The sequence below is a fragment of the Gopherus flavomarginatus genome, chromosome 18 (assembly GCF_025201925.1).
Source record: "Gopherus flavomarginatus isolate rGopFla2 chromosome 18, rGopFla2.mat.asm, whole genome shotgun sequence".
Taxonomy (NCBI): domain Eukaryota; kingdom Metazoa; phylum Chordata; order Testudines; family Testudinidae; genus Gopherus; species Gopherus flavomarginatus.
The window spans coordinates 561,437-583,836 of NC_066634.1; the positions used below are offsets into that span (position 1 = coordinate 561,437).

Below are 22,400 nucleotides of genomic sequence, written 5' to 3' on the forward strand. Positions count from 1 at the left end.
ATGAAAAGTCCCAGGCTTATTAATCTCTCCTCATATGGAAGCTGTTCCATGCCCCTAACCATTTTTGTTGCCCTTTTCTGAACCTTTTCCAATATCTCTTTTTTGAGATGGGATGACCATATCTACACAGAGTATTCAAGATGTGGGTGTACGATGGATTTATATAGAGGCAATATATTTTCTGTCTTATTAGCTATCCCTTTCCTCAAAATTCCCCATATTGAGTGGATGTGTTCAGAGAACTCTCCACAATGAAACCAAGATCTCTCGAGTGGTAACAGCTAATTTAGCCCCCATCCCTTTATATGGACAGTTGGGATTATATTTCCCAACGTGCATTACTTTGCATTTATCAATATTGAATTTCCTCTGCCCGTGGCTTGCCCAGACCCCAGTTTATTTAGCTTCACACAGAGGTTAAGGGTTGACTTGATCTCCTTCTCTCAGGACCTCGTGGGGCACAAATAGTAGGTGAGAGGCTCTTCAGCCGAGCAGAAGAAAGGCCACACCCCCTCCACCTCTGCCCCCATCACACCAGCCCCCAAGGATGGACACCAGCCTCTGCACTCTCTGCGCTGCATTTATTCAGACCCCATGGAGGGCCCAGGCTGTGGGACGTTACAGACCCCTCTGCCCTCAAGCTAGAACACCCCCCTCACCCCGCAGTTTCTCCTCTCAGCAGAGGGGGACACGACTGAATCACCACAGCAGGGAGGGGACTGACCCAAGCAGATCCCCATCCCCACCAGGCTGGAACTGGGGGCATCACTCTCCATGGAACGGGGATAATTCCAGGGTAGAGAAGAGGGAACAAGCCCCTCCACACTCAGAGACTGTCCGTAAGGGAAGGAATGCACCTGGGTTTAACACCTGCCTGGGGGAACAAGGCACTTAGAGGGGATGGGGCCTTGACTTCCCAGCCACCAGCGAAGAAATCAGTGGGGCAGGCACCCTGCCAGAAACAATCTGGCCCATCCTTGCGGGGGCCGGAGAAAGGGGACCCCCTGCCAGACCCAAGGAGCAAGCCCCCCTTCCCAGCATGGGGCAGACAGCACAGTGTCAGGGGAGGGGGTCACTGGCCATCAGCCTTTCTTTGGGGGATGCAGCCCTCCATCTCCAGCGCTTCCGGCCAGCCTTCGTACTTGTTGGTGCTCTTGCTGTTCTTGGTGTGCTGGGGGAGAGGACAGCCCACGTTAAGGCATAGAAGGGGCCCCCCAGCTTCTCCACCCCCTCAGTCCCAGGGCCCCCAGTCTCTTCCCCCCCACAAGCTGTGACCCACACTCCCAGCTTCTCCACCCCCTCAGTCCCAGGTCCCCCAGCCTCTTCCCCCCCCCCACAAGCTGTGACCCATTCCCCTACCGGGCCCCCTCAGCTTCTCCACCCCCTCAGTCCCAGGGGCCCCAGCCTCTTCCCCCCCACAAGCTGTGACCCATCCCCCTACCAGCCCCCCCCCCCCCCCAGCTTCTCCACCCCCTCAGTCCCAGGTCGCCCAGCCTCTCCGCCCCCCCCCCCCAAGCTGTGACCCATTCCCCTACCAGGCCCCCCCAGCTTCACCCCCTCAGTCCCAGGGGCCCCAGTCTCTTCCCCCCCCAAGCTGTGACCCATCCCCCCCTCCCCCAGGCCTCCACTCATGGAAATCTCTGCAGGCATGACAGGACACCTGCTGGCTGGCCCCAGGTCTGCCCTTGGGAAGCCAATCAGCTGGGGATGGGGAGATGAGTGGGGCTGGCCCCCAGGAACAGGGAAATGGGAGGGTGGGGGGCTCACCTGCTCAAAGGGGCTTTTGTCCTGCACCCCCTTGGCCCCCACGAAGACCCAGCTGTCGCGGAATCCAAGCTCCTTGGCCACACTGCTGCCGAGCTCGCTGAAAATCCTCCGCGTCTCTTCGTTCATCCTGGGGGCAGAGCCCTGGCTCAGCAGGAGGATCAGGGCCCTGCACCGAGCCAGCCAGGGCCCCCACCTTGGGGCTGGATGGGAGCTGGCACCTGCCAGAGGGGAAAGGCCCCAGGCCCCATTCCCCACCCAGTGAGGCAGCTAGTCCCCGCCCTGGGGCCGGATGGGAGCTGGTGCCCCCTAGAGGGGAGAGGACCTATATCCTGCCCCCCAAGCCAGACAAGCCCCCCACCACTGGCCCTGAGGCTGGATGGGAGCCAGCATCCCCAGAGGGGTGAGGCCCCAGGCCCCATTCCCAACCCCCCTAAGCCAGCCAGTCCCCGCCCTGGGGCTGAATGGGAGCCGGCACCCCCAGAGGGGAAAGGCCCCACTGGGCCCGCATCCCACACCCACTTGGTGGCTGGGTCGTCGTATGAGGCCACGAACACCAGGGTTCCCTCGTGCAGCGTCCGAATGAATTTCAGCAGCTCGTTGACGTCTGGGGTGAAAGACGCAGGGTGAGTGCAGGCCTGGGCCCCCCTGACCCACAGGGTTCTCGTGAGCCTCCCCCGAGGTTCCTGCCTATCACACAGACCTCCCATACCAGCGTCTCCCAACTGGAGCCCCCATGGATTCCCCCCGCCCCCCAAGCCCCTCCCACAACATCCTCAGTGGCTGCCCCACGACCCCCAGCCCTCCTGCCCCACAGGGCTTCCGAGCCTCCTCCCCCCACACTTTCCTTTCTCTCACAGACTCCCCACCCCCTGCACCAGGCTCTCCCACCTGGAGCCCCCACAGATTCCCCCCCCCCGACATCCTCAGGTGCTGCCCCCCTCTCACCTCCAGCCCACATGTCGAAGAACCTGGCATCAATGAGCTCCCCATTGACCCCTGGAACCAGAGAGAGAGAGAGAGTCAGAGCCTGCCCCACCGCAGCCCCCCTCCTTCCCCAGGCCAGCTCCCCTTTCCTGGCCCTGGTGCCCCCTCCCCAGTTCCCCACACCCTCTGCAGCCCCCCTCTTCCCCAGCCCCCCCATACTCTCTGCCCTGCCCAGTGCCCGACCCCACAACAATGTTCCCCCTCCCCCCCCCCACTCACCATTCACCAGGGCGATGTTCAGGCCCCGCCCCACATTGTTCTTCACGCTGCTCATTAGCCTGGAATGAAAGTGAGGTGAGAACAGCCCACCCACCACCTACAGGGGAACAGGGACACCTGGGTTCTTTCCCTGGCTCTGGCAGGGGCGTGCAGTCCAGTGGGCTGGGAGGCAGCCCGGACTCCTGGGTCCGCCCCACAGTTCTGCCCCTGATTAGCACGCTGCCTTCTCTCACCTTCCATGCTGAGCCCCGAACCCGCAACTCACATTTTATCCTCCAGGCAGATCTTGGGCCCGATGACGTTGGCGGCACCGCTGACCAGGCGGAAGGCGAGATGCTGCTCGGGGCAGGGCTGTGGGAGGCCACACTTATACCTCCTGGGCCGCGGCTCTGGGGAGGGGTGTGGGGAGATGTGGGGAGGTCGCCAAGACACCCTCATATCACACACCACCCCTGGTCCCCTGGGCTAGGCAGCTCCCACACCAGTCAAGGGTGCCATGGCCCCACCATGAGGGGGACGGGCTCCTGGGAGGGGGGCACTAGTGGGGGAACGTGAGCTGAGGGACATAGGACCACGGGAGTCACCTGTTAAATGGAGGGGTCCTCCTCCCTCACCCTATGGGATTGGGACACCCTCCACCCCTGCCGGTAGGGACACTTGAGGTGATGCACCAGGGTCCCTGCCCCTGTATCTGGGACCCAGCCCCCTGCTACCACAGCCTCCCATGGGGTCCTGCTCCCAGCCTGGGACCCAGCCCCCTGCTACCCGCTCCCATGGGGTCCAAGCTCCCGGCCTGGGACCCAGCCCCCTGCTACCGCCCCCATGAGGTCCTGCTCCCAAACTGGGACCCAATCCCCTGCTACCCCCCCAACCCCTGCCATGAGGTCCCTGCTCCCAGCCTGGGACCCAGCCCCCTATGGGGTCCCTGCTCCTAGCCTGGGACCCAGCCCCCTGCTACCACAGCCCCCCATGGGGTCCCTGCTCCCAGCCTAGGACCCAATCCCCTGCTACCACAGCTCCCCATGGGGTCCTGGCTCCCAGCCTGGGACCCAGCCCCCTGCTACCACAGCCCCCCATGGGGTCCTGGCTCCTAGCCTGGGACCCAGCCCCCCGCCGCCCACCCCCCGCCATGAGGTCCCGGCTCCCGGCCTGGGACCCAGCCCCCCGCTGCCCACCCCCCGCCATGAGGTCCCGGCTCCCAGCCTGGGACCCAGCCCAGGAGCTGCCCCCCGCCATGAGGTCCCTGCTCCCAGCCTGGGACCCAGCCCCCTGCTACCACAGCCCCCCATAGGGTCCCTGCTCCCAGCCTGGGACCCAGCCCCCTGCTGCCCCCCGCCATGGGGTCCCTGCTCCCAGCCTGGGACCCAGCCCCCTGCTGCCCCCCGCCATGGGTTCCCTGCTCCCACCTTGGGACCCAGCCCCCTGCTGCCCCCCGCCATGGGTTCCCTGCTCCCACCTTGGGACCCAGCCCCCCGCTACCGCTGCCCTCCACTCCCCAGGCCAGAGACTCACTGTTGTGTCTGCTTCTGGCTCCCGCCCTGCCTGAGGGGGCGGTGCTGGCCTGAAGGGGCACAGCCGAGCTGCCCCAGCCTGACACTGGGGGCAAGAAGAGAGGGGGCTGGTGAGGGGAAGGGGAAGCACCCTGGAGCCCAGCCCCCCTTCTCTCCCCAGACTGGGCCGCCAGCCAGGACCCCCTGCCCCCAGCATGGCACAGACCCAGGGGAGAGCAGGACAAGCCCCTGTCCCAGAGTAGCAGCTCCTTGGCCAGTCACTCACCTGCCGTGGGGAGGTTCTCAGGACCTGTGGGGAGAGAAAAAGCAGCCCCAGTGACTCACAGCACAATATGCCCAACCCCCACCACCGCGCTGGGGGTCCAGAACTTGGTCTCTACGTCCTTCCCCCCTGCCCACTGCTTGGGGGGCAGGAGTCTGCCCCAGGCAAAGACCTCGTCACCCAACCCCGCCAGGATTTAGGGCCTTGTACCATAGCACTGGGTGGAGTCATCCCCTGTGAAACTCCCTGCCAAAAGGCAACCGGGTGTCCTTACTGGGGGAGGGGGGATACTACAGCCCTTGGCCCCCCCAATCCCAAGGGCAGATCCCTCCAGGGGGCACCCCTGCTCCTGCCACTATAGCTGTGGATGACGTTGCCCTGTGGAACTGCCTGCCACAAGATGCCCATGGGGGGGGGGGCAGCTCTTACTGCCGAGAAGCTGCTGGAGGCGAGAGAAGCCACTCTGGGTGCCCAGCAGGAGGCTGACGAGGATCCAGGTGAGCCCAGCAGTGAGGATGATCACCACCACGCGTAGGGGACCTTGGGGGAGGGAAGCAGGGGCTCAGAGCTGGGGCATGAGGCACAGCCAGCCCCCCCAGAGCAGGCCCCCCCTTGCTGCAAACTCAGCCCCCACACCCAACCCCCCCTACTGCCCACACCAGCCCCCCACAGCCAACCCAGCCTCTCACCTGCCAGTCTCATGGCACCGTCCAAGGGCTCCCTCCGCCCCAGGGGGGCGGAAGGTGGAGTCTGAGAGCAGAGGAACCGGAGCTGGAAGGGAAGTGAAAGGTCGGTCAGAGTCCAGAACCAGCCCAAATCCTGTGACCCACCTGCCCCACAGCCTCCATCTCCCCAGGGTACCCCAACCCCACAGCCCCCCAATACCCTCACACACACCGCTTCTCCCACAGCTCCCTTCCCCTCCAGGGTGCCACAACCCCACAGCTCCCCAATACCCTCACACCTCACTTCCCTCACAGCCCCCATCTTCTCCAGGGTACCCCAACCCCCACAATACCCTCACACACACCACTTCCCCCACAGCCCCCATCTCCCCAGGGTACCCCAACCCCCACAGCCCCCCAATACCCTCAAACACACCGCTTCTCCCACAGCCCCCATCTCCCGTAGGGTACCCCAACCCCCACAGCCCCCATCTCCCCAGGGTGCCACAACCCCACAGCTCCCCAATACCCTCACACCCCACTTCCCTCACAGTCCCCATCTCCTCCAGGGTACCCCAACCCCCACAGCCCCCCAATACCCTCAAACACACCGCTTCTCCCACAGCCCCCATCTCCCGTAGGGTACCCCAACCCCCACAGCCCCCCAATACTCTCACACACGCCACTTCCCCCACAGCTCCCATCCCCTCCAGGGTACCCCAACCCCCACAGCCCCCCAATACTCTCACACACACTGCTTCTCCCACAGCCCCCATCTCCCGCAGGGTACCCCAACTCCCACAGCCCCCCAACACCCTCACACACACCCCGCTTCCCCCAGCCCCCTAGCCCCACAGAGTCCCCCCGCAGCCCCGATAAGCCCCGTGTGCGCCCCACATCTCCCAACCCCCCCGATACTGTCACACACCCCATAGCCGCTCCAACTCCCCCTCGATACCCGCTAATCCTCCTGCCCCCCAGGCGCTGCTCACCGGGCGGCTCCTGCTCGCAGCTCCGGCTCCAGCGGGCCGCGGCCCGGAGCAGGGAGGAACCGAGCGAGCCCCGGAACCCGCCTCCCGATTCTCCGCCCCCCCCTCGGCTCCGCCCCCCACCATAGCCACCCTCCGGCTCCGCCCCACCCCGCTAGAACCCGCCCCGGCTCCGCCCCCGGCTCTAGCTCCGCCCCCCACCATAGCCACCCTCCGGCTCCGCCCCACCCCGCTAGAACCCGCCCCGGCTCCGCCCCCGGCTCTAGCTCCGCCCCCCACCATAGCCACCCTCCGGCTCCGCCCCACCCCGCTAGAACCCGCCCCGGCTCCGCCCCCGCCTCTAGCTCCGCCCCCCACCATAGCCACCCTCTGGCTCCGCCCCACCCCGCTAGGAAACGCCTCTAGCTCCGCCCCCACCCCGCTAGAACCCGCCCCGGCTCCGCCCCCGCCTCTAGCTCCGCCCCCACCATAGCCACCCTCCGGCTCCGCCCCACCCCGCTAGGAAACGCCTCTAGCTCCGCCCCCACCCCGCTAGAACCTGCCCCGGCTCCGCCCCCGCCTCTAGCTCCGCCCCCCACCATGGCAACCCTCCGGCTCCGCCCCACCCCGCTAGGAAACGCCTCTAGCTCCGCCCCCACCCCGCTAGAACCCGCCCCGGCTCCGCCCCCGCCTCTAGCTCCGCCCCCCACTATAGCCACCCTCTGGCTCCAGGACCCGCCCATGGCTCTGCACACCACCCCCACTAGGATCCGCCCCTGGCTCCGCCCCGCACTATATCCACCCTCCGGCTCCGCCCCACCCCGCTAGAACCCGCCCCGGCTCCGCCCCCGCCTCTAGCTCCGCCCCCCACCATAGCCACCCTCCGGCTCCGCCCCACCCCGCTAGAACCCGCCCCGGCTCCGCCCCCGCCTCTAGCTCCGCCCCCCACCATAGCCACCCTCCGGCTCCGCCCCACCCCGCTAGGAAACGCCTCTAGCTCCGCCCCCACCCCGCTAGAACCCGCCCCGGCTCCGCCCCCGCCTCTAGCTCCGCCCCCCACCATGGCAACCCTCCGGCTCCGCCCCACCCCGCTAGGAAACGCCTCTAGCTCCGCCCCCCACCATAGCCACCCTCCGGCTCCGCCCCACCCCGCTAGGAAACGCCTCTAGCTCCGCCCCCATCATGGCAACTCTCCGGCTCCGCCCCACCCCGCTAGGAAACGCCTCTAGCTCCGCCCCCACCCCGCTAGAACCCGCCCCGGCTCCGCCCCCGCCTCTAGCTCCGCCCCCGCCTCTAGCTCCGCCCCCCACCATGGCAACCCTCCGGCTCTGCCCCACCCCGCTAGGAAACGCCTCTAGCTCCGCCCCCACCCCGCTAGAACCCGCCCCGGCTCCGCCCCCGCCTCTAGCTCCGCCCCCCACCATGGCAACCCTCCGGCTCCGCCCCACCCCGCTAGGAAACGCCTCTAGCTCCGCCCCCCACCATAGCCACCCTCCGGCTCCGCCCCACCCTGCTAGAACCCGCCCCAGCTCCGCCCCCGCCTCTAGCTCCGCCCCCCACCATGGCAACCCTCCGGCTCCGCCCCACCCCGCTAGGAAATGCCTCTAGCTCCGCCCCAACCCCACTAGAACCCGCCCCGGCTCCGCCCCCGCCTCTAGCTCCGCCCCCCACTATAGCCACCCTCTGGCTCCAGGACCCGCCCATGGCTCTGCACACCACCCCCACTAGGATCCGCCCCTGGCTCCGCCCCGCACTATATCCACCCTCCGGCTCCGGCCTCTGCCCCGCTTGGACCCGCCTCTAGCTCCGCCCCCTCCTCTAGCTCCGCCCCCCCATTATCTCCACCTTCCGGCTCCGCCCCCCCCCCCCCCCCGCTAGGACACAAGCCTGGCTCCACCTCCCGCCTATAGCTCCGCCCCCCGCCTATATCCACCCTCCAGCTCCGCCCCCTAGCCTGTAGGACCCGCCCCTTGCTCCACACCCGCCTATATCCACCCTCCGGATCCGCCCCTGGGTACCCACCCCCAATCCTTTGCCCCCCCTCCTTGCCTGGATCCACCCCCTCCCCATCCCCACAGCCCAGCTCCCACCCACATATTGCAGGGGGAGGTCTGGGGCAGTGGGGCAGGGCCCCCCCCCAGATAGGAGTTTCCATCCGGGGGCACAGAAAGAGGCTGCAATTGTGACGGTCTGTTAACTGGCCCTTAATTATACCCGGCTGGACAAAGTGGTGACAATGTGGGGGGTCCTCTAGGGCGAGTGGGGGCTCTTCTCAGTGGGGATGGAGAAAAGTGGGGGGAAATCTCTCCCTGGAGGAGGGGCCCAGGACACTGGGGGCATGTTCCCAGGAACAGCCCCATGGGCCACCTAGACCTGTGTCCCAACTCCCATAATCAGAGGAGTGGCCGTGTTAGTCTGGATCTGTAAAAGCAGCAAAGAATCCTGTGGCACCTTATAGACTAACAGACGTTTTAGAGCATGAGCTTTCGTGGGTGAATACCCACTTTGTCAGATGCATGTAGTGGAAATTTCCAGGGGCAGGTATATATATGCAGGCAAGCTAGAGATAATGAGGTTAGTTCAATCAGGGAGGATGAGGCCCTGTTCTAGCAGCTGAGATGTGAAAACCAAGGGAGGAGAAACTGATTCTGTAACTGGCAAGCCATTCACAGTCTTTGTTTAATCCTGAGCTGATGGTGTCAAATTTGCAGATGAACTGAAGCCCAGCAGTTTCTCTTTGAAGTCTGCTCCTGAAGTTTTTTTGCTGCAGGATGGCCACCTTAAGGTCTGCTATAGTGTGGCCAGGGAGGCTGAAGTGTTCTCCTACAGGTTTTTGTATATTGCCATTCCTAATATCTGATTTGTGTCCGTTTATCCTTTTCCGTAGCGACTGTCCAGTTTGGCCGATGTACATAGCAGAGGGGCATTGCTGGCATATGATGGCGTATATTACATTGGTGGACGTGCAGGTGAATGAACTGGTGATGGTGTGGCTGATCTGGTTAGGTCCTGTAATTGTGTGTGAGGATCCTATTTCAAATTTGATGACAATATATATCTCCAGATCAGTGGCACAGCTATGGGCACCCGCTTGGCCCCACAATATGGCAATATTTTTATGGCCAACCTGGAACAACGCTTCCTCAGCTCTCGTCCACTCACGCCCCTTCTCTACCTACGCTACATTGATGACATCTTCATCATCTGGACCCATGGGAAGGAGACTCTGGAAAAATTCCACCACGATTTCAACAGCTTCCACCCCACCATCAACCTCAGCCTGGACCAATCTACACGGGAGGTCCACTTCCTAGACACCACGGTGCAAATAAGTGATGGTCACATTACCACCACTCTATACTGAAAACCTACCGACCGCTATGCCTACCTTCATGCCTCCAGCTTCCATCCCGGACACATCACACGATCCATTGTCTACAGCCAAGCACTGAGGTACAACCGCATCTGCTCTAACCCCTCAGACAGAGACGAACACCTACAAAATCTCCACCAACCATTCTCAAAACTACAATACCCGCATGAGGAAATAAGGAAACAGATCAACAGAGCCAGACGTGTACCCAGAAGCCTCCCACTGCAAGACAAACCCAAGAAAGAAACCAACAGGACTCCACTGGCCATCACATACAGTCCCCAGCTAAAACCTCTCCAACGCATCATCAGGGACCTACAACCCATCCTGGACGATGATCCCACACTTTCACAGGCCTTGGGTGGCAGGCCAGTCCTCACCCACAGGCCACCTGCCAACCTGAAACACATTCTCACCAGTAACTGCACACCGCACCATAGTAACTCTAGCTCAGGAACCAATCCATGCAACAAACCTCGATGCCAGCTCTGCCCACATATCTACACCAGCGACACCATCACAGGACCTAACCAGATCAGCCACACCATCACCGGTTAATTCACCTGCACGTCCACCAATGTAATATACGCCATCATATGCCAGCAATGCCCCTCTGCTATGTACATCAGCCAAACTGGACAGTCGCTACGGAAAAGGATAAATGGACACAAATCAGACATTAGGAATGGCAATATACAAAAACCTGTAGGAGAACACTTCAACCTCCCTGGCCACACTATAGCAGACCTTAAGGTGGCCATCCTGCAGCAAAAAATCTTCAGAACCAGACTTCAAAGAGAAACTGCTGGGCTTCAGTTTATCTGCAAATTTGACACCATCAGCTCAGGATTAAACAAAGACTGTGAATGGCTTGCCAATTACAGAACCAGTTTCTCCTCCCTTGGTTTTCACACCTCAACTGCTAGAACAGGGCCTCATCCTCCCTGATTGAACTACCTCATTATCTCTAGCTTGCCTGCATATATATACCTGCCCCTGGAAATTTCCACTACATGCATCTGACGAAGTGAGTATTCACCCACGAAAGCTCATGCTCTAAAACGTCTGTTAGTCTATAAGGTGCCACAGGATTCTTTGCTGCTTTTACAACTCCCATAATGCTGCAATGCCCCAGCATGAAATGAATGAACCTTGGAGATGGAGGGGGGCATGCTGTTCCCACACCTCACCCCAGAAGTGGCTGCATCTCAGCACTGGGCAAAGGCTCTCCGTATAACCAGCCCCTTTGCCCTGCCATGGGGTGTGTGTGCGTCAGAGCTGGGCGAGGGGTCCCTGTGTAACCAGCCCCTGCCCCACCCCAGAGGGGCCACATCCTGGCACTGGGCAGGGGGGTCCCTGTATAACCAGCGCCTGCCAGAGCTGCCCACAGCCGAGTGCTGGAGTATGAGGGTGTGTGTGCGCATACACACACACATACACTCTCTGGTGGGCTCTTTTTTAACACTTCCCTGACCCACATGGGACCCTGCCAAGCCCTAGCCCTCAGTGCTGTTGAGTGGCAGGGAGTCCCACTGGTTTGCGGTGAACAAGTTACCCCCGCTCCTCCATGAGCCACAAACGCCAAGCGCCACCCTCCTTCCAGGTGGCATTTTAGCCTGTCCCCTCCAAGAAAACATCAATTGCAGCATTCTCTCTCCATCTTCATACCAGGACGCCTGGATTCTCTCCTTTAGAGCGTGAGGCGGGGGGGGGGGGCGGTGCTGGGAGCCGGACTCCTGGGTTCTCTCCCTTAGAGCGTGAGGGGGGGCGGTGCTGGGAGCCGGACTCCTGGATTCTCTCCCTTAGAGCGTGAGGGGGGGGCGGTGCTGGGAGCCAGACTCCTGGGTTCTCTCCCTTAGAGCGTGGGGGGGGGGGAGCGGTGCTGGGAGCCGGACTCCTGGGTTCTGTCCCTTAGAGCGTGAGGGGGGGCGGTGCTGGGAGCCGGACTCCTGGGTTCTCTCCCTTAGAGCGTGAGGGGGGGCGGTGCTGGGAGCTGGACTCCTGGGTTCTCTCCCAGCTCTGGGGGCATAAATATATTTCTTCTGTAGACATGGAGCTCATAAAGATGTATGAGCTACCCCTGATACTTCTATAGACATGGGGCTCTAAGCGCCCTTGTTCAACCACCACTGAGCAGCTTTGTACCCAGCAGAGGGCGCTGTCCTACCATAGCAGCCCAGAGACTCTGGGCCCAGCCCCGCAAGCTGGGGCGAGGCTCTGGGGCGCTTAAAATCCTAATGGGTTGCCAGGTGTGGGCATGCTGGGTTCTGGTATAAGCCCCTCCCCGTTCTAACCCACCAGCCCCCCGCCTCCCAGAGCTGGGGGGGGAGAACCCAGGAGTCCTGGCTCCCAGCCCCCACTGCCCTCCCAGAGCTGGGGGAAGAACCCAGGAGTCCTGGCTCCCAGCTTCCGCCCCACCCTCTCAGCTCAGTGTGTCACTGTGCATCAAGCAATTAATGTGCTAAAAGCCCCGTGGATCATAATTAATCTTTATGAGCCAGGGCCTGAGCTTGCCACAACCATCTCCCCTCCCCCATCCACGTCAGGGGAGATTTATGGGGCGGTGTGTGTAGGGAGACGAGCCAGGGATGGGTCTGGAACATGTCTGAGGTTTGCATTGCAGGCGAGCGGTACATCCTGGGGGTGGGGATGGACATGCCTCACCCCTGAGCCCCCCAAGCCACCAATCCAACAGCCCCAGGATTGCTAGAAAAGGACCCACAACAGTACTCAGCATTTCAGCTGCAGCTTGTGACATCACAGTGCTGGGCCTCCCTTAATGAGAGTGGGGGGAAGGGAGGGGCTGCACCCCCCTCACCAGGGAAACTGAGACACTTGGGGCTCAGGTATTAACCCAGCCCCCCACCAACTGCAACCCAGTAAACCGCCACTTCCCCCCAGAGCCAGGGAGAGAACCCAGGAGTCCTGTCAGGGCCACTCAGAGGATTCAGGGAGCCTGGGGTCTTCGGCGGCGGGGGTCCTTCCGCTCCGGGTCTTCAGGGCACTTCAGCGGCGGGTTCCAGAGCGAGTGAAGGACTGGCTGCCGAATTGCCAAATTGCCACGGAAGCAGCTCTGGGTCTTCGGCGGCCGGTCCTTCACTCACTTCAGGTGCATTCGGCGGCACTGAAGGACCGGCCGCCGAAGACCCGCCAAAAACTCTCATGGGGGCCGCTACAGGGCCTGGGGCACGGGGCAAATTGCCCCACTTGCCTGCCCCCACTCTCCCGGCGGCCTTGAGTCCTGGCTCCCAGCTCCACCCCACCAGACTCCACTCCCATCCCAGAGCCAGGGTGAGAACCCAGGAGTCCTGGTTCCTCCCCAGGCCCCAAGGTTGTGTTATTAGCTGGGACCTTGGCATGGCTCAGGCAGGGCAACATTAACAATGCTGGAGTCGTTATTAATGGGTCTGGGGTCTGGGGTCTGGCCAGGTGAGGGGGATAATGAACAGGGCTGGCACCATGCCAGGCTGAGCTGGGAACCAGACGCGTTGCTGGGGGCCAGAGCCGAGACGGTGCCCTAAGGGAGAAAGGCCCTGGTCCCCCAGTCCCAGCCACCCTGAGCCAGCCAGCCCTGAACCCATCACCCCTGCCCAGCTCTCCCCGCACACATGTTCACCCATTTTGGGGTAGATCCCTCTCCTCCTTATAGGATCCTGGCACTGAGCCAAGGACCCTCCCCTGGCCCCAATTTCTTTTTTCCTGGGAGGAGGGGTTGTTTGACACCACCCAGCTACCTGTTCTGGCCCTGCCTGGCCCCACACTAACTTGGTTCCTCCTCACTCCCTGGACATGGACTTATGGCTCTGCCACTTGTTCTCACAGGGTTTTTTTTGAGACTGGAACGTTAAAAATGCCTTTACGAGGCTGTTAGCGCTGGGGTGGGGGCAGGCCGAGGGAGGGCACGGGGTGCTCTACCCTGGCAGTCCGGACTGGGGGCTGTGGGGAGCACCATGGGGCAGGGAACAGGGTGCTGGGCAGGGGACGTGCTCCCCTGAAAGGCAGGGCCGGACAGCAGCGGGTGCTGTGCTGCCCGGTCTCCCATCCAAACTGTAAACTGGGCTTTCCCTGCTTAGCAGGGGCCTGGTTAGCCAGCTCCAGCTGACAGGTGTGTGGGGGTCCCAGGGGAGCTCCCCCTCCCCCCTGTCTCTGTCCATTAACCTCCCATCAGTTGCCGGGCCAGAGAGCAGATGAATAATTAAAAATCAACAGGCACAGATGGTGCAAGCTCCAGGGGGAGCTCAGGGCTGGGCTGGCAGGGGCTGCGGGTCGGGAGTGAGGGGAATGGGTGCATGGATTTCTTTAAAACTTCCTTTAATTGCCCCTCCCCACCCGGAACTGAAGGGCCCATCACTTATTCATCCAGCTGACACCACCACATCTTTCACCTCCCTCCACCCCACCGCCGCTTGCTTCTGAGGCAGACGCCAGAGCGGGGCCAGGCACGAGCCCCGAATCCCTCCTGTCCCAGCTGAGGCAGAGTGAAATCTCCCCCCTGAGCCATCCCGGCTCCAGCAACAGCAGCAGCAAGAAGCTCCCCCGGGAGAGAAACTGCCTCTTCTCGACCTCAGCAGTATTACTGGGAAAGCCCTCGCCTCCGGGGCCCGAAGCCCGTTCTGCCAGCAGTTTTGCCTGTTGTCCAGTGGCGGGAAGTTCCACTGGATTGTCGAGCATCACGGTTCAGTCAGACTCAAACAGCAGCCTTGGTGTTAGAACTCCCCTCCTCTAGCTCCACTCTGTTGGGGGGGCGGATGTCCGTGCGGGGCCTGGCGTGATGCGAACACCCCGAGCTCGTCAGAGGAGGGGCTCTGTGTGGCCCCCACCATGGTATATGAGCCCTCCCAACACAATGGCCCAGTTGGGGGCGGTTGTTTTTTTTTCAGCACTTTAATTAACAAAAGAAAAGTTAATTATAAAATGAACAGAGAAAACAGCTGCGTGGGAGCGAGGGAAGGGGTCTGTCCTGCTTCCCCCAAATCTCGGGGGGGGGGTCAGGCCCCCCTCCTCGCACCCACATGTAGTATGACTGTTTACACAGATATGGGGGGGGTTACACTGAAATTTCTTACACCTGGGACTAAATTTACACCGAACCCCCCTGAGACGCAATAAATTATTCAGTAATTAAGGCACCACGTCGCCGGGAAAGGGGGAGCTGGGAGGGGGCTGGGAAGGGGAATCCCTGGGAAAATGGGGTGCTGGGGGGGACGGCTGTCGAGAGGAGTCCCTAGGAGAAGGGAGCGCAGGGAGGTCCCTGGGACAAGGGGGTGCCCGGGGGAAAGGCTACGGAGGGGGTCTCTGGGCTGGGGGAACTGGGGGGGGGGAAGGGCTGGGGAGGGGGGTCCCTGGGACACAGGTTAAATCTCCAATTCCCATTGTCACTGTCACCAAAACAAGAGGCAAAATTCCACCAGCTATTTGGGGGGGCTGTACAGGGGGGAGGTGGGAGGCTCCTTTCAGCTGCTGGGCTGGGGGTGCATTGGGAGGCTGGGGAAGGGGGTCAAACAGTACTGGGGGTCTGTACAGTTTTGGGGATGGGGGTCCGGTATTGGGGTGAAAGGGGGGGTCATTGCTCCAGCCCAGTCAGATCCGCCCCCCAGCCCTGCCCCCCCCATCGCACCCCCCCCTTCGCCACCAGCAGCCCCTCTGGGTTATTGCTACGAGGCCAGGTCCCGGAGGCATTGGGGGGGACCCTCCCATCCAGAGCCGCTGTCCCCCAAAAGTCAGCCTGCCCCTGAGCCAGGAGTCGAAGGTCACATGGTCCCGGAGGAGGTCGAAGGTCGCACTGGCTGGCCATGGGGCCAGCCCCCCTCAGCTGTTGGTGGAGACCAAGGCGATGACCTGCTCCAGCCGCTGGCGCAGCCGCTGCTTCCGGCAAACCCCGTCCCGCTCCAGCGCGGTCAGCACCTGTGGGCGAGGGGCACCCGGGGGTCTCACCTCCTGCCCCATGTACTGGCAGAGCTCGCCCAGCGGCGGGCGGGGTTGGTGGGACTGGGGGGGGCAGTGAGGCGGGGGCTCGCCCAGCACCGGGCGGGGTTGGTAGGACTGGGGGGATCAGGGGGACAGTGGGGCGGGGGCTCGCCCAGCGCCAGGCGGGGTTGGTAGGACTGGGGGGATCAGGGGGACAGTGGGGCGGGGGCTCGCCCAGCGCCGGGTTGGTGGGACTGGGGGGGGGGGGCAGTGGGGCGGGGGCTCGCCCAGTGCCAGGTTGGTGGGACTGGGGGGGGGCAGTGGGGCGGGGGCTCCCCCAGCGCCAGGCGGGGTTGGTAGGACTGGGGGGGATCAGGGGGACAGTAGGGCGGGTCTCACCCAGCGCCGGGTGGTGGAGCAGTGGAGCAGGGGCTCCCCCCAGTGCCGGGGGGGGTTGGTGGGACTGGGGAGATCAGGGGGGCAGGTCTCACCCAGGGCCGGGTGGGAGGGCAGTGGAGCGGGGGCTCCCCAGCGCCGGTCGGGGTTGGTGGGACTGGGGGGGCGAGGTTGGCGGGGGGGGATGGTGGGGTTCAGGGGGTGGGGAGCAGGGGCAGCAATGATGGGTCAGGGGGGCTCACCTCCTGGCGGTAGCGCCCCACGTACTGGTAGAGCTCCCCCAGCGCCCCCAGTGTGTTGAACTCCCCGGCGTGCAGCCGCGACTGCTCCCCCAGATAGGCGTCCATGTCCTGGTCACTGATGGGCGCCATCCTGGCAATGTCCCGGTAGTACCTGGGGGACAGAGGGTGAGGGGGGGCAGGGTCACCTCCCCCACTGCCCCCCCAGTCCCATTACCGCTTCTACCCCCTCCCCCCACTGCCCCTCGACCCCATTACCCCTTCTACCCCCTGCATCCTGGTGCCCCTCCCCCCACTGCTCCCCATTACCCCTCCTACCCCCTCCCCTCCACATCTCAGTGCCCCTCCCCCCACTTCCCCCCAAGTCCTCGTTACCCCTTCTACCCCCTGCATCCCGGTGCCCCTCCCCGCTTGCCCTGCCCATGGCCCCATTACCCCTTTTACTCCCCAACCCATGTATCCTGATGCCCCTCCCCCACTTCTCCCATCAGGAAGCCCCCTGCTTCACCCACTCCCTCAAACCCCAACTCATCTCAGCCCCTCCCCTGCCCCCCACTCCCTCCTGCAGTGTGGCCCCAGCTCTCGCTGCCCCCACACTGTGCCCCCTGCCTGGCTCCCCTCACTCACCGCTCCACCCAGCCGCGGTAGCCAGGCAGGTCCTTGGCATAGAGCAGTTTGGTGGAGGGTGAGTCCTTGCCCAGGCGCTGGGGCGACGTGGAACACGAGTCCATGAACGTCTGGGCCACCACGGAGAGACACGCGTCCGTGATGCTGCTCTTGTGCACGTCGAACACAAACTGCGGGTTCTTGATCACGTTCACCCAGAACCGCAGGGGCAGGCTGGGGGGGACGGGGGTCAGAGAGTGCCAGAGACCCCCCCGGGACCCCTATCCGCCCCATGGCCCCCCAACACCCCGCCAGCCCCCCCATCGCCCTGATCACATCACCCAGAACTGCAGGGGAGGCGGGGGGGGGGACATGGGTCAGAGAGTGCCAGAGACCCCACCAGGACCCCCAGCCCCCCCCCACGGCCCCCCAACACCCAGATCATGTTCACCCAGAACCGCAGGGGCAGGCTGGGGGGGACGGGGGTCAGAGAGTGCCAGAGACCCCCCCGGGACCCCTATCCGCCCCATGGCCCCCCAACACCCCGCCAGCCCCCCCATCGCCCTCCCCAACACCCTGATCACATCACCCAGAACTGCAGGGGAGGCGGGGGGGGGACATGGGTCAGAGAGTACCAGAGACCCCACCAGGACCCCCAGCCCCCCCCCACGGCCCCCCAACACCCAGATCATGTTCACCCAGAACCGCAGGGGCAGGCTGAGGGGGCAGGGGTCAGAGAGTGCCAGAGACCCCCCCCAGGACCCGCAGCCCCCCAATCACATCACCCAGAGCCGCAGGGGCAGGCAGGGGAGGCAGAGCCCCGAGCCCCTCCAGGGGTCTCACCAGTTGCTCTTCCAGGTGTGCCGCACGTCGGGGTCGCTGATCTGGCGCCGATCCGCCTGCTCGTCCAGGAAGTCGAACATGTATTTGATGGGCAGGGGCAGGGCGCTGGCCCGGTGTGCCGTGCTGAACAGCGTCTCGAACAGGTCATCCAGGAACTTCTGCAACGTGCCCTGGGGGCGCCGGGGGTCAGACTGGCACACCTGGCCCCGCCCCTGCCCCACACCCCGCCCTCAGCTCCCTGCACCCCATACCTTGGTGGCCAGGAGCCGGGTGAGGTAGATTTCCGACACCATCTTGCTGCCCCCCTCCTTGGGGTCGCCCAGCGGGTCGTGGCTGCGGACGAGGTGCCAGAGCCGGGTGCCCCCATCGTGCTCGGGGCTCAGCATGGGGGCACGGGAGCGCAGGCTGTCGGGGCTGCTGGATGGCCGCAGGAGGCTCTCTGGGGCGGGGTGACAGGTCATGGGGAGGCATCGGAGCCCCAAGTCCGTTGCCCAGCCCAGAGCCCCTTGCTCCCCCTCCCCGCCCATCCAGCAGCATAGGGGAGACCATTTTGACTACTCCCTCCACCCAGTCTGGATGGGATACGGGGCTGGGGGGATCAGAGCGGGTCTTCTGATTGGGGCAGGTAGGGCTCGGGGGGGGGCAGGGGCTGAACAAGGTGTCTGGGATGTGGGGGGCAGACAATCCCTGCAGCTCTCCAAGTCCCAGCCCCACCCTCCCACAACACCATGTCGCTCTAGGGCAGCTGGGATGACCAGATGTCTTGATTTTATAGGGACAGTCCTGTTTTTGGGGTCTTTTTCTTATATAGGCTCCTATTACCCCCCACTCCCATCCCAATTTTTCGGACTTGCTGTCTGGTCACCCTAAGGGCAGCACAGGCCCCGTCAGGCTGGGGGGGGGGTGTCTCTGTGGGACAGGCGGGGGGAAGTGGGTGAGTCTCTTGGGGGGTCCAGGGAGCCTTACCGTAGCGGCTCAGTGAGCGGCTGAAGGTGCAGGAGTTGGGCACGTTGCACCCCGAGACCTGCCGGGGTGTCAGGGCCACCTTGGAGCCATCAGTCACCTGGGGGAGAGGCAGCAGGTGAGGGGGGCGGGGGAGGGCCATGGGGGACTGTCTGGGGATGATATAGGGGGGGTGCCTGCCCCAGTGCGCTGCTGCAATTCCAGGCAGGGTGTGGGGTAGGGATGGAGGTGTAGGGCCATGGGGGGGCAGTGAGGGGGCCCTATGTGGGGGCCTGTCCCACGTGGTTGGGACCTAGCGCACTGACACATTTCCATTTGGGGTGTGAGGGTGGGGAGCAGGAGGTTATGGGAGGAGCAGGGGGCTCTGGGAAGGCAGTGGGGAGAGCAGGGGCTGGGGGGAGTGGGCGGCTCTGGGGGTACCCGCCCCACCTGGTAGTTGAGGTGTGGATGGGGAGCAGGGACCTATAAGGGGCTCTGGGGGGCTGGGGGGAGGTGTGAGGCTCTGGGGGTCCCCGCCCCACCTGGTAGTTGAGGTGTGGATGGGGAGCAGGGAGCTACAGGGGGCTCTGGGCAGCTGGGGGGAGGTGGGGGGCTCTGGGGGTCCCCGCCCCACCTGGTAGTGCCCCAGAGTGTTGAGCTGTTTCCAGTCGCCCTCGATGCGGCTCGTCGCATCCTCATCCTGTAGGAGAGTTCGGCCCGACCGGTCCTGGCGCCACTCTGGGAACGGGGTGTGTGTCAGACCCCCAAATACAGCCCCACACCCATCAAACACCCCTTGGGCAGCAACACCTGCCCCCCACCCCCCAGCCTCCCCTGAGGCAGCCTTGTGCCCCGGGCCTCCCCCCCTTGCGCCTCCTACATAACCCAAGCCCCCCTGGGCCCCAAAGCCCCATTACCCCTTCCCCAGTGGCCCCCCCTGGCATTTTCAGCTCCGTGTCATCAGCCCAGGGGCACTGGGAATAGGGGACCCCCTGTACTCCCTCCATCTCCTCCGTACTCAGCTCCGTGTCGTCGGCCCAGGGGTGCAGGAAACAGGGACCCCCCTGTACCCCCCGTACCAATCTCCGTGTGGTCGGCCTGGGGGCACTGGGAGTAGGGGACCTCAGATACCCCCCATCTCCCCGGTACCCAGCTTTGTGTTGGCCTGGGGGTGCTGGGAATAGGGGACCCCCCAGTACCCCCCATCTCCCCTGTACCAGCTCCGTGTCGTCAGCCTGGGGATGCTGGGAATAGGGGACCCCCCGGTACCCCCCATCTCCCCCATACCCAGCTCCGTGTCGTCAGCCCGGGGGCGCTGGGAATAGGGGACCCCCCTGTACACAGCGTCCAGCAGCTTCTCCTTGGCCTGGGTGATGGTGTCACAGTTCAGCACCTTCACGGGCACCTCGGGGCCACCAGGGGGGCCGGGGCTGGCACAGTACAGCGTCTGGGGGGGATGGCAGGTCAGGGGGGGTCCCTTCAGTCTGAGTCCCCCTCCCCTCCCCCCCCTTCCAGCCCTTACCCCCTGGGAGTTTCTAGCAGAGGTGTGACTCGGTTTCTCCATCCCCGGAGGGAGTGACCCATGGGTGGGGGAATGACACATGCCCAGAGCCCCCACAAGCAATGCTGGGTGCCAGGGGGCGAATGGGATTTTGGGGGGCTGCTGGAGACACACAGACAGGGGGACACAGGGTTGGAGGAGGGCCCCCGGGCACCCTGGGAGATGCGTGGGGCCAGAGAGGTCACTCCCCAGGGCTCTGATAACAGCTGGGGCACGGCCCAGCACCTGGGCAAATAGGGTCCCCCAGCCCGACAGCCCCCCCGGCCCCCTGCCCCCAGCCAACCAGGGTCTTGTAGTCGATCTGCTGGCGGATGAGCTTGTCCTCGCTCAGCGAGTACCGCGCCTCCCCCGTCACCGCGTCCATCGGCCCCTTCTCCATCTGCTGCTTGATGGCACAGAACAGCAGGAACAGCGGCTCCCCAGCACACTCCTGGGGGGGCATTACTGCTGAGAACCCAGGCGTCCGGGGTTCCAGCCCCCCAGCTCTGACCACCAGCCCCTACTCCCCTCCCAGAGCCGGGAGAGAACCCAGGAGTCCTGGCTCCCAGCCCCCTGCTCTGACCACCAGAACCCGCTCCCCTCCCAGAGCCGGGGAGAAAACCCAGGAGTTCGGGGGGGCTCCTAGCCCCCACCCCTCTCTCACCTTCAGGAACCGATGCAGCAGGAAGGTGAACCAGTTTGTCAGCATCTTCTCAGCTACTGACTCCGTCCTGGGGGAGGGAGAGACCGGGGAGCCAGGAGTTCAGGTTACTGTGGGTCACAGGGGGTGTCGGGGGGGGTCTCCCCTGTGGCAGAATGGGGGCCCGGGGAATGGGGTTCTGGGGTTACAGGGGAACAGAGGAGATCTTGGGGGTCCCAAGGAAATGGGTGGATTCAGGGAGGTCCTGGGAGGTCCTGGGAGGTCCCAGGGGAACGGGGGGTCCCAGGCAGCCCCGGGGGTGTCGGGGAGGTCCCAGGGGAACGGGGGGGTCCCAGGCAGCCGCGGGGGTGTCGGGGAGGTCCCAGGGGAATGGGGGGCGGTCCCAGAGGGGTTGGGAGCTCCCCAGGCCCCACCTGCGCAGCAGCAGCTTGGGATGGGCCCGGTTCTGCAGATTCTTCTCTATGAGGTCGGCCAGCAGCTGCTTGAGGACGCCAGTGGCGTAGTCCAGCCGGCCCTGCAGGGCCACCAGCGTGAGGGAGGCCACAGCTCCCCGGTCCCGCATGGAGAACCCGCGCTGCCCCTCCAGCGCGTGGATGAAGGTCAGCAGGAAGGGCTGGCAATGCAGGAGCTGCCCGAAGAGCCGCAGGCCCCGCTCTGCCCCGGGGGGCGCCTGGGGGGGCAGGGGGTGAGATACATGCCCCGCTCTGCCCCCCAGAACCCCGGGGCCAGCCACTGCTCTGCCCACCAGTCCCCCCAGCCCAGCCCCCTGCTCTGCCCCCCCGAACCCCGGGGCCAGCCACTGCTCTGCCCGCCAGTCCCCCCAGTCCAGCCCAGCCCCCACTCTGCCCTCCAGTCCCCCTGGCCCAGCCCAGTTCCCGCTCTACCCCCCAGCCCCCCGCTCTGCCCCCCAGAACCCCAGGGCCAGCCCCCTGCTGTGCTCCCTAGTCCAGCCCAGTCCCCCACTCTGCCCTCCAGTCCCCCTGGCCCAGCCCAGTTCCCGCTCTACCCCCCAGCCCCCCGCTCTGCCCCCCAGTCCAGACCCTCCTCTCTGCTCTGCAGCCCACCCTGGCCCGGCCCCCACTCACGTGGCCATGGCGCAGCATGGGGGGCTCCTCGCCAGGGAACAGCACCCGCAGAGCGTACGTCCGATAGTCCAGGAATGGGATCTTCACCCCGTCCAGGTTGTTCGTCAGCTCATTGATGTCGGTCTGCAGCTCTGCAAAGGCTGGGGGAGGGCGAAGGGGTCAGGGGGGGTCCCCCACCCCTGCCCTTCCCCCATGCAGGGGCAACTGCTTGCCCCCCATCCCAACGTCTCCTGCCCCCCAACTCGGCACCTGCCAAGCACCACAGCAGGACCCCCCAGCCCTGTGCTCCTTCCCTCCAACCCAAACCCCTCATCTTAGCCCCCTCTGCCCAGAGCCCCAGCCCCTCTCCCAGTCCCCCCTTCCTCTCAATCCATACCCAGGGCCCCTTCTGCCTCCTATCCCTCCCCCACCGCAGCCTGCGTCCCCCTCCCT

The 22,400-nt window shown here is 64.2% G+C and overlaps 2 protein-coding genes across 10 annotated transcripts in view; both read right to left on the bottom strand.

Moving 5' to 3' along the window:
- Positions 1 to 567: 567 nt before the first annotated feature.
- The window catches only part of LOC127036997 (protein FAM3A-like), a 55,846-nt gene continuing 34,013 nt past the window's right edge, over positions 568 to 22,400 (bottom strand). The window contains exons 1-11 of one of the 5 annotated variants that reach the window (XM_050928300.1): positions 6,401 to 6,497; positions 5,433 to 5,514; positions 5,173 to 5,283; positions 4,747 to 4,770; positions 4,483 to 4,566; positions 3,236 to 3,359; positions 2,971 to 3,029; positions 2,713 to 2,763; positions 2,287 to 2,371; positions 1,768 to 1,894; positions 568 to 1,171 (exon numbers count right to left, since the gene is read on the bottom strand). In XM_050928300.1, coding sequence (XP_050784257.1) covers positions 1,073 to 1,171; positions 1,768 to 1,894; positions 2,287 to 2,371; positions 2,713 to 2,763; positions 2,971 to 3,029; positions 3,236 to 3,359; positions 4,483 to 4,566; positions 4,747 to 4,770; positions 5,173 to 5,283; positions 5,433 to 5,445 — 777 coding nt within the window. In that variant the 5' untranslated portion in view covers positions 5,446 to 5,514; positions 6,401 to 6,497 and the 3' untranslated portion in view covers positions 568 to 1,072. Of the gene's footprint in view, positions 1,172 to 1,767; positions 1,895 to 2,286; positions 2,372 to 2,712; positions 2,764 to 2,970; positions 3,030 to 3,235; positions 3,360 to 4,482; positions 4,567 to 4,746; positions 4,771 to 5,172; positions 5,284 to 5,432; positions 5,515 to 6,400; positions 6,498 to 22,400 lie in introns of those variants that run through there. The other 4 variants (XM_050928301.1, XM_050928304.1, XM_050928303.1 and 1 more) reach the window with 4 other exon arrangements.
- The window catches only part of LOC127036993 (plexin-A3-like), a 36,582-nt gene continuing 29,565 nt past the window's right edge, over positions 15,384 to 22,400 (bottom strand). For 4 of the 5 annotated variants that reach the window (XM_050928291.1, XM_050928292.1, XM_050928290.1 and 1 more), the window contains 12 exons: positions 21,969 to 22,108; positions 21,297 to 21,553; positions 20,887 to 20,953; positions 20,527 to 20,673; positions 19,970 to 20,129; positions 19,317 to 19,420; positions 18,707 to 18,803; positions 17,992 to 18,179; positions 17,741 to 17,910; positions 16,919 to 17,131; positions 16,295 to 16,445; positions 15,384 to 15,653 (listed from right to left, as the gene is read on the bottom strand). In XM_050928291.1, coding sequence (XP_050784248.1) covers positions 15,558 to 15,653; positions 16,295 to 16,445; positions 16,919 to 17,131; positions 17,741 to 17,910; positions 17,992 to 18,179; positions 18,707 to 18,803; positions 19,317 to 19,420; positions 19,970 to 20,129; positions 20,527 to 20,673; positions 20,887 to 20,953; positions 21,297 to 21,553; positions 21,969 to 22,108 — 1,790 coding nt within the window. In that variant the 3' untranslated portion in view covers positions 15,384 to 15,557. The remainder of the gene's footprint in view (positions 15,654 to 16,294; positions 16,446 to 16,918; positions 17,132 to 17,740; positions 17,911 to 17,991; positions 18,180 to 18,706; positions 18,804 to 19,316; positions 19,421 to 19,969; positions 20,130 to 20,526; positions 20,674 to 20,886; positions 20,954 to 21,296; positions 21,554 to 21,968; positions 22,109 to 22,400) is intronic. The other variant, XM_050928289.1, reaches the window with a different exon arrangement.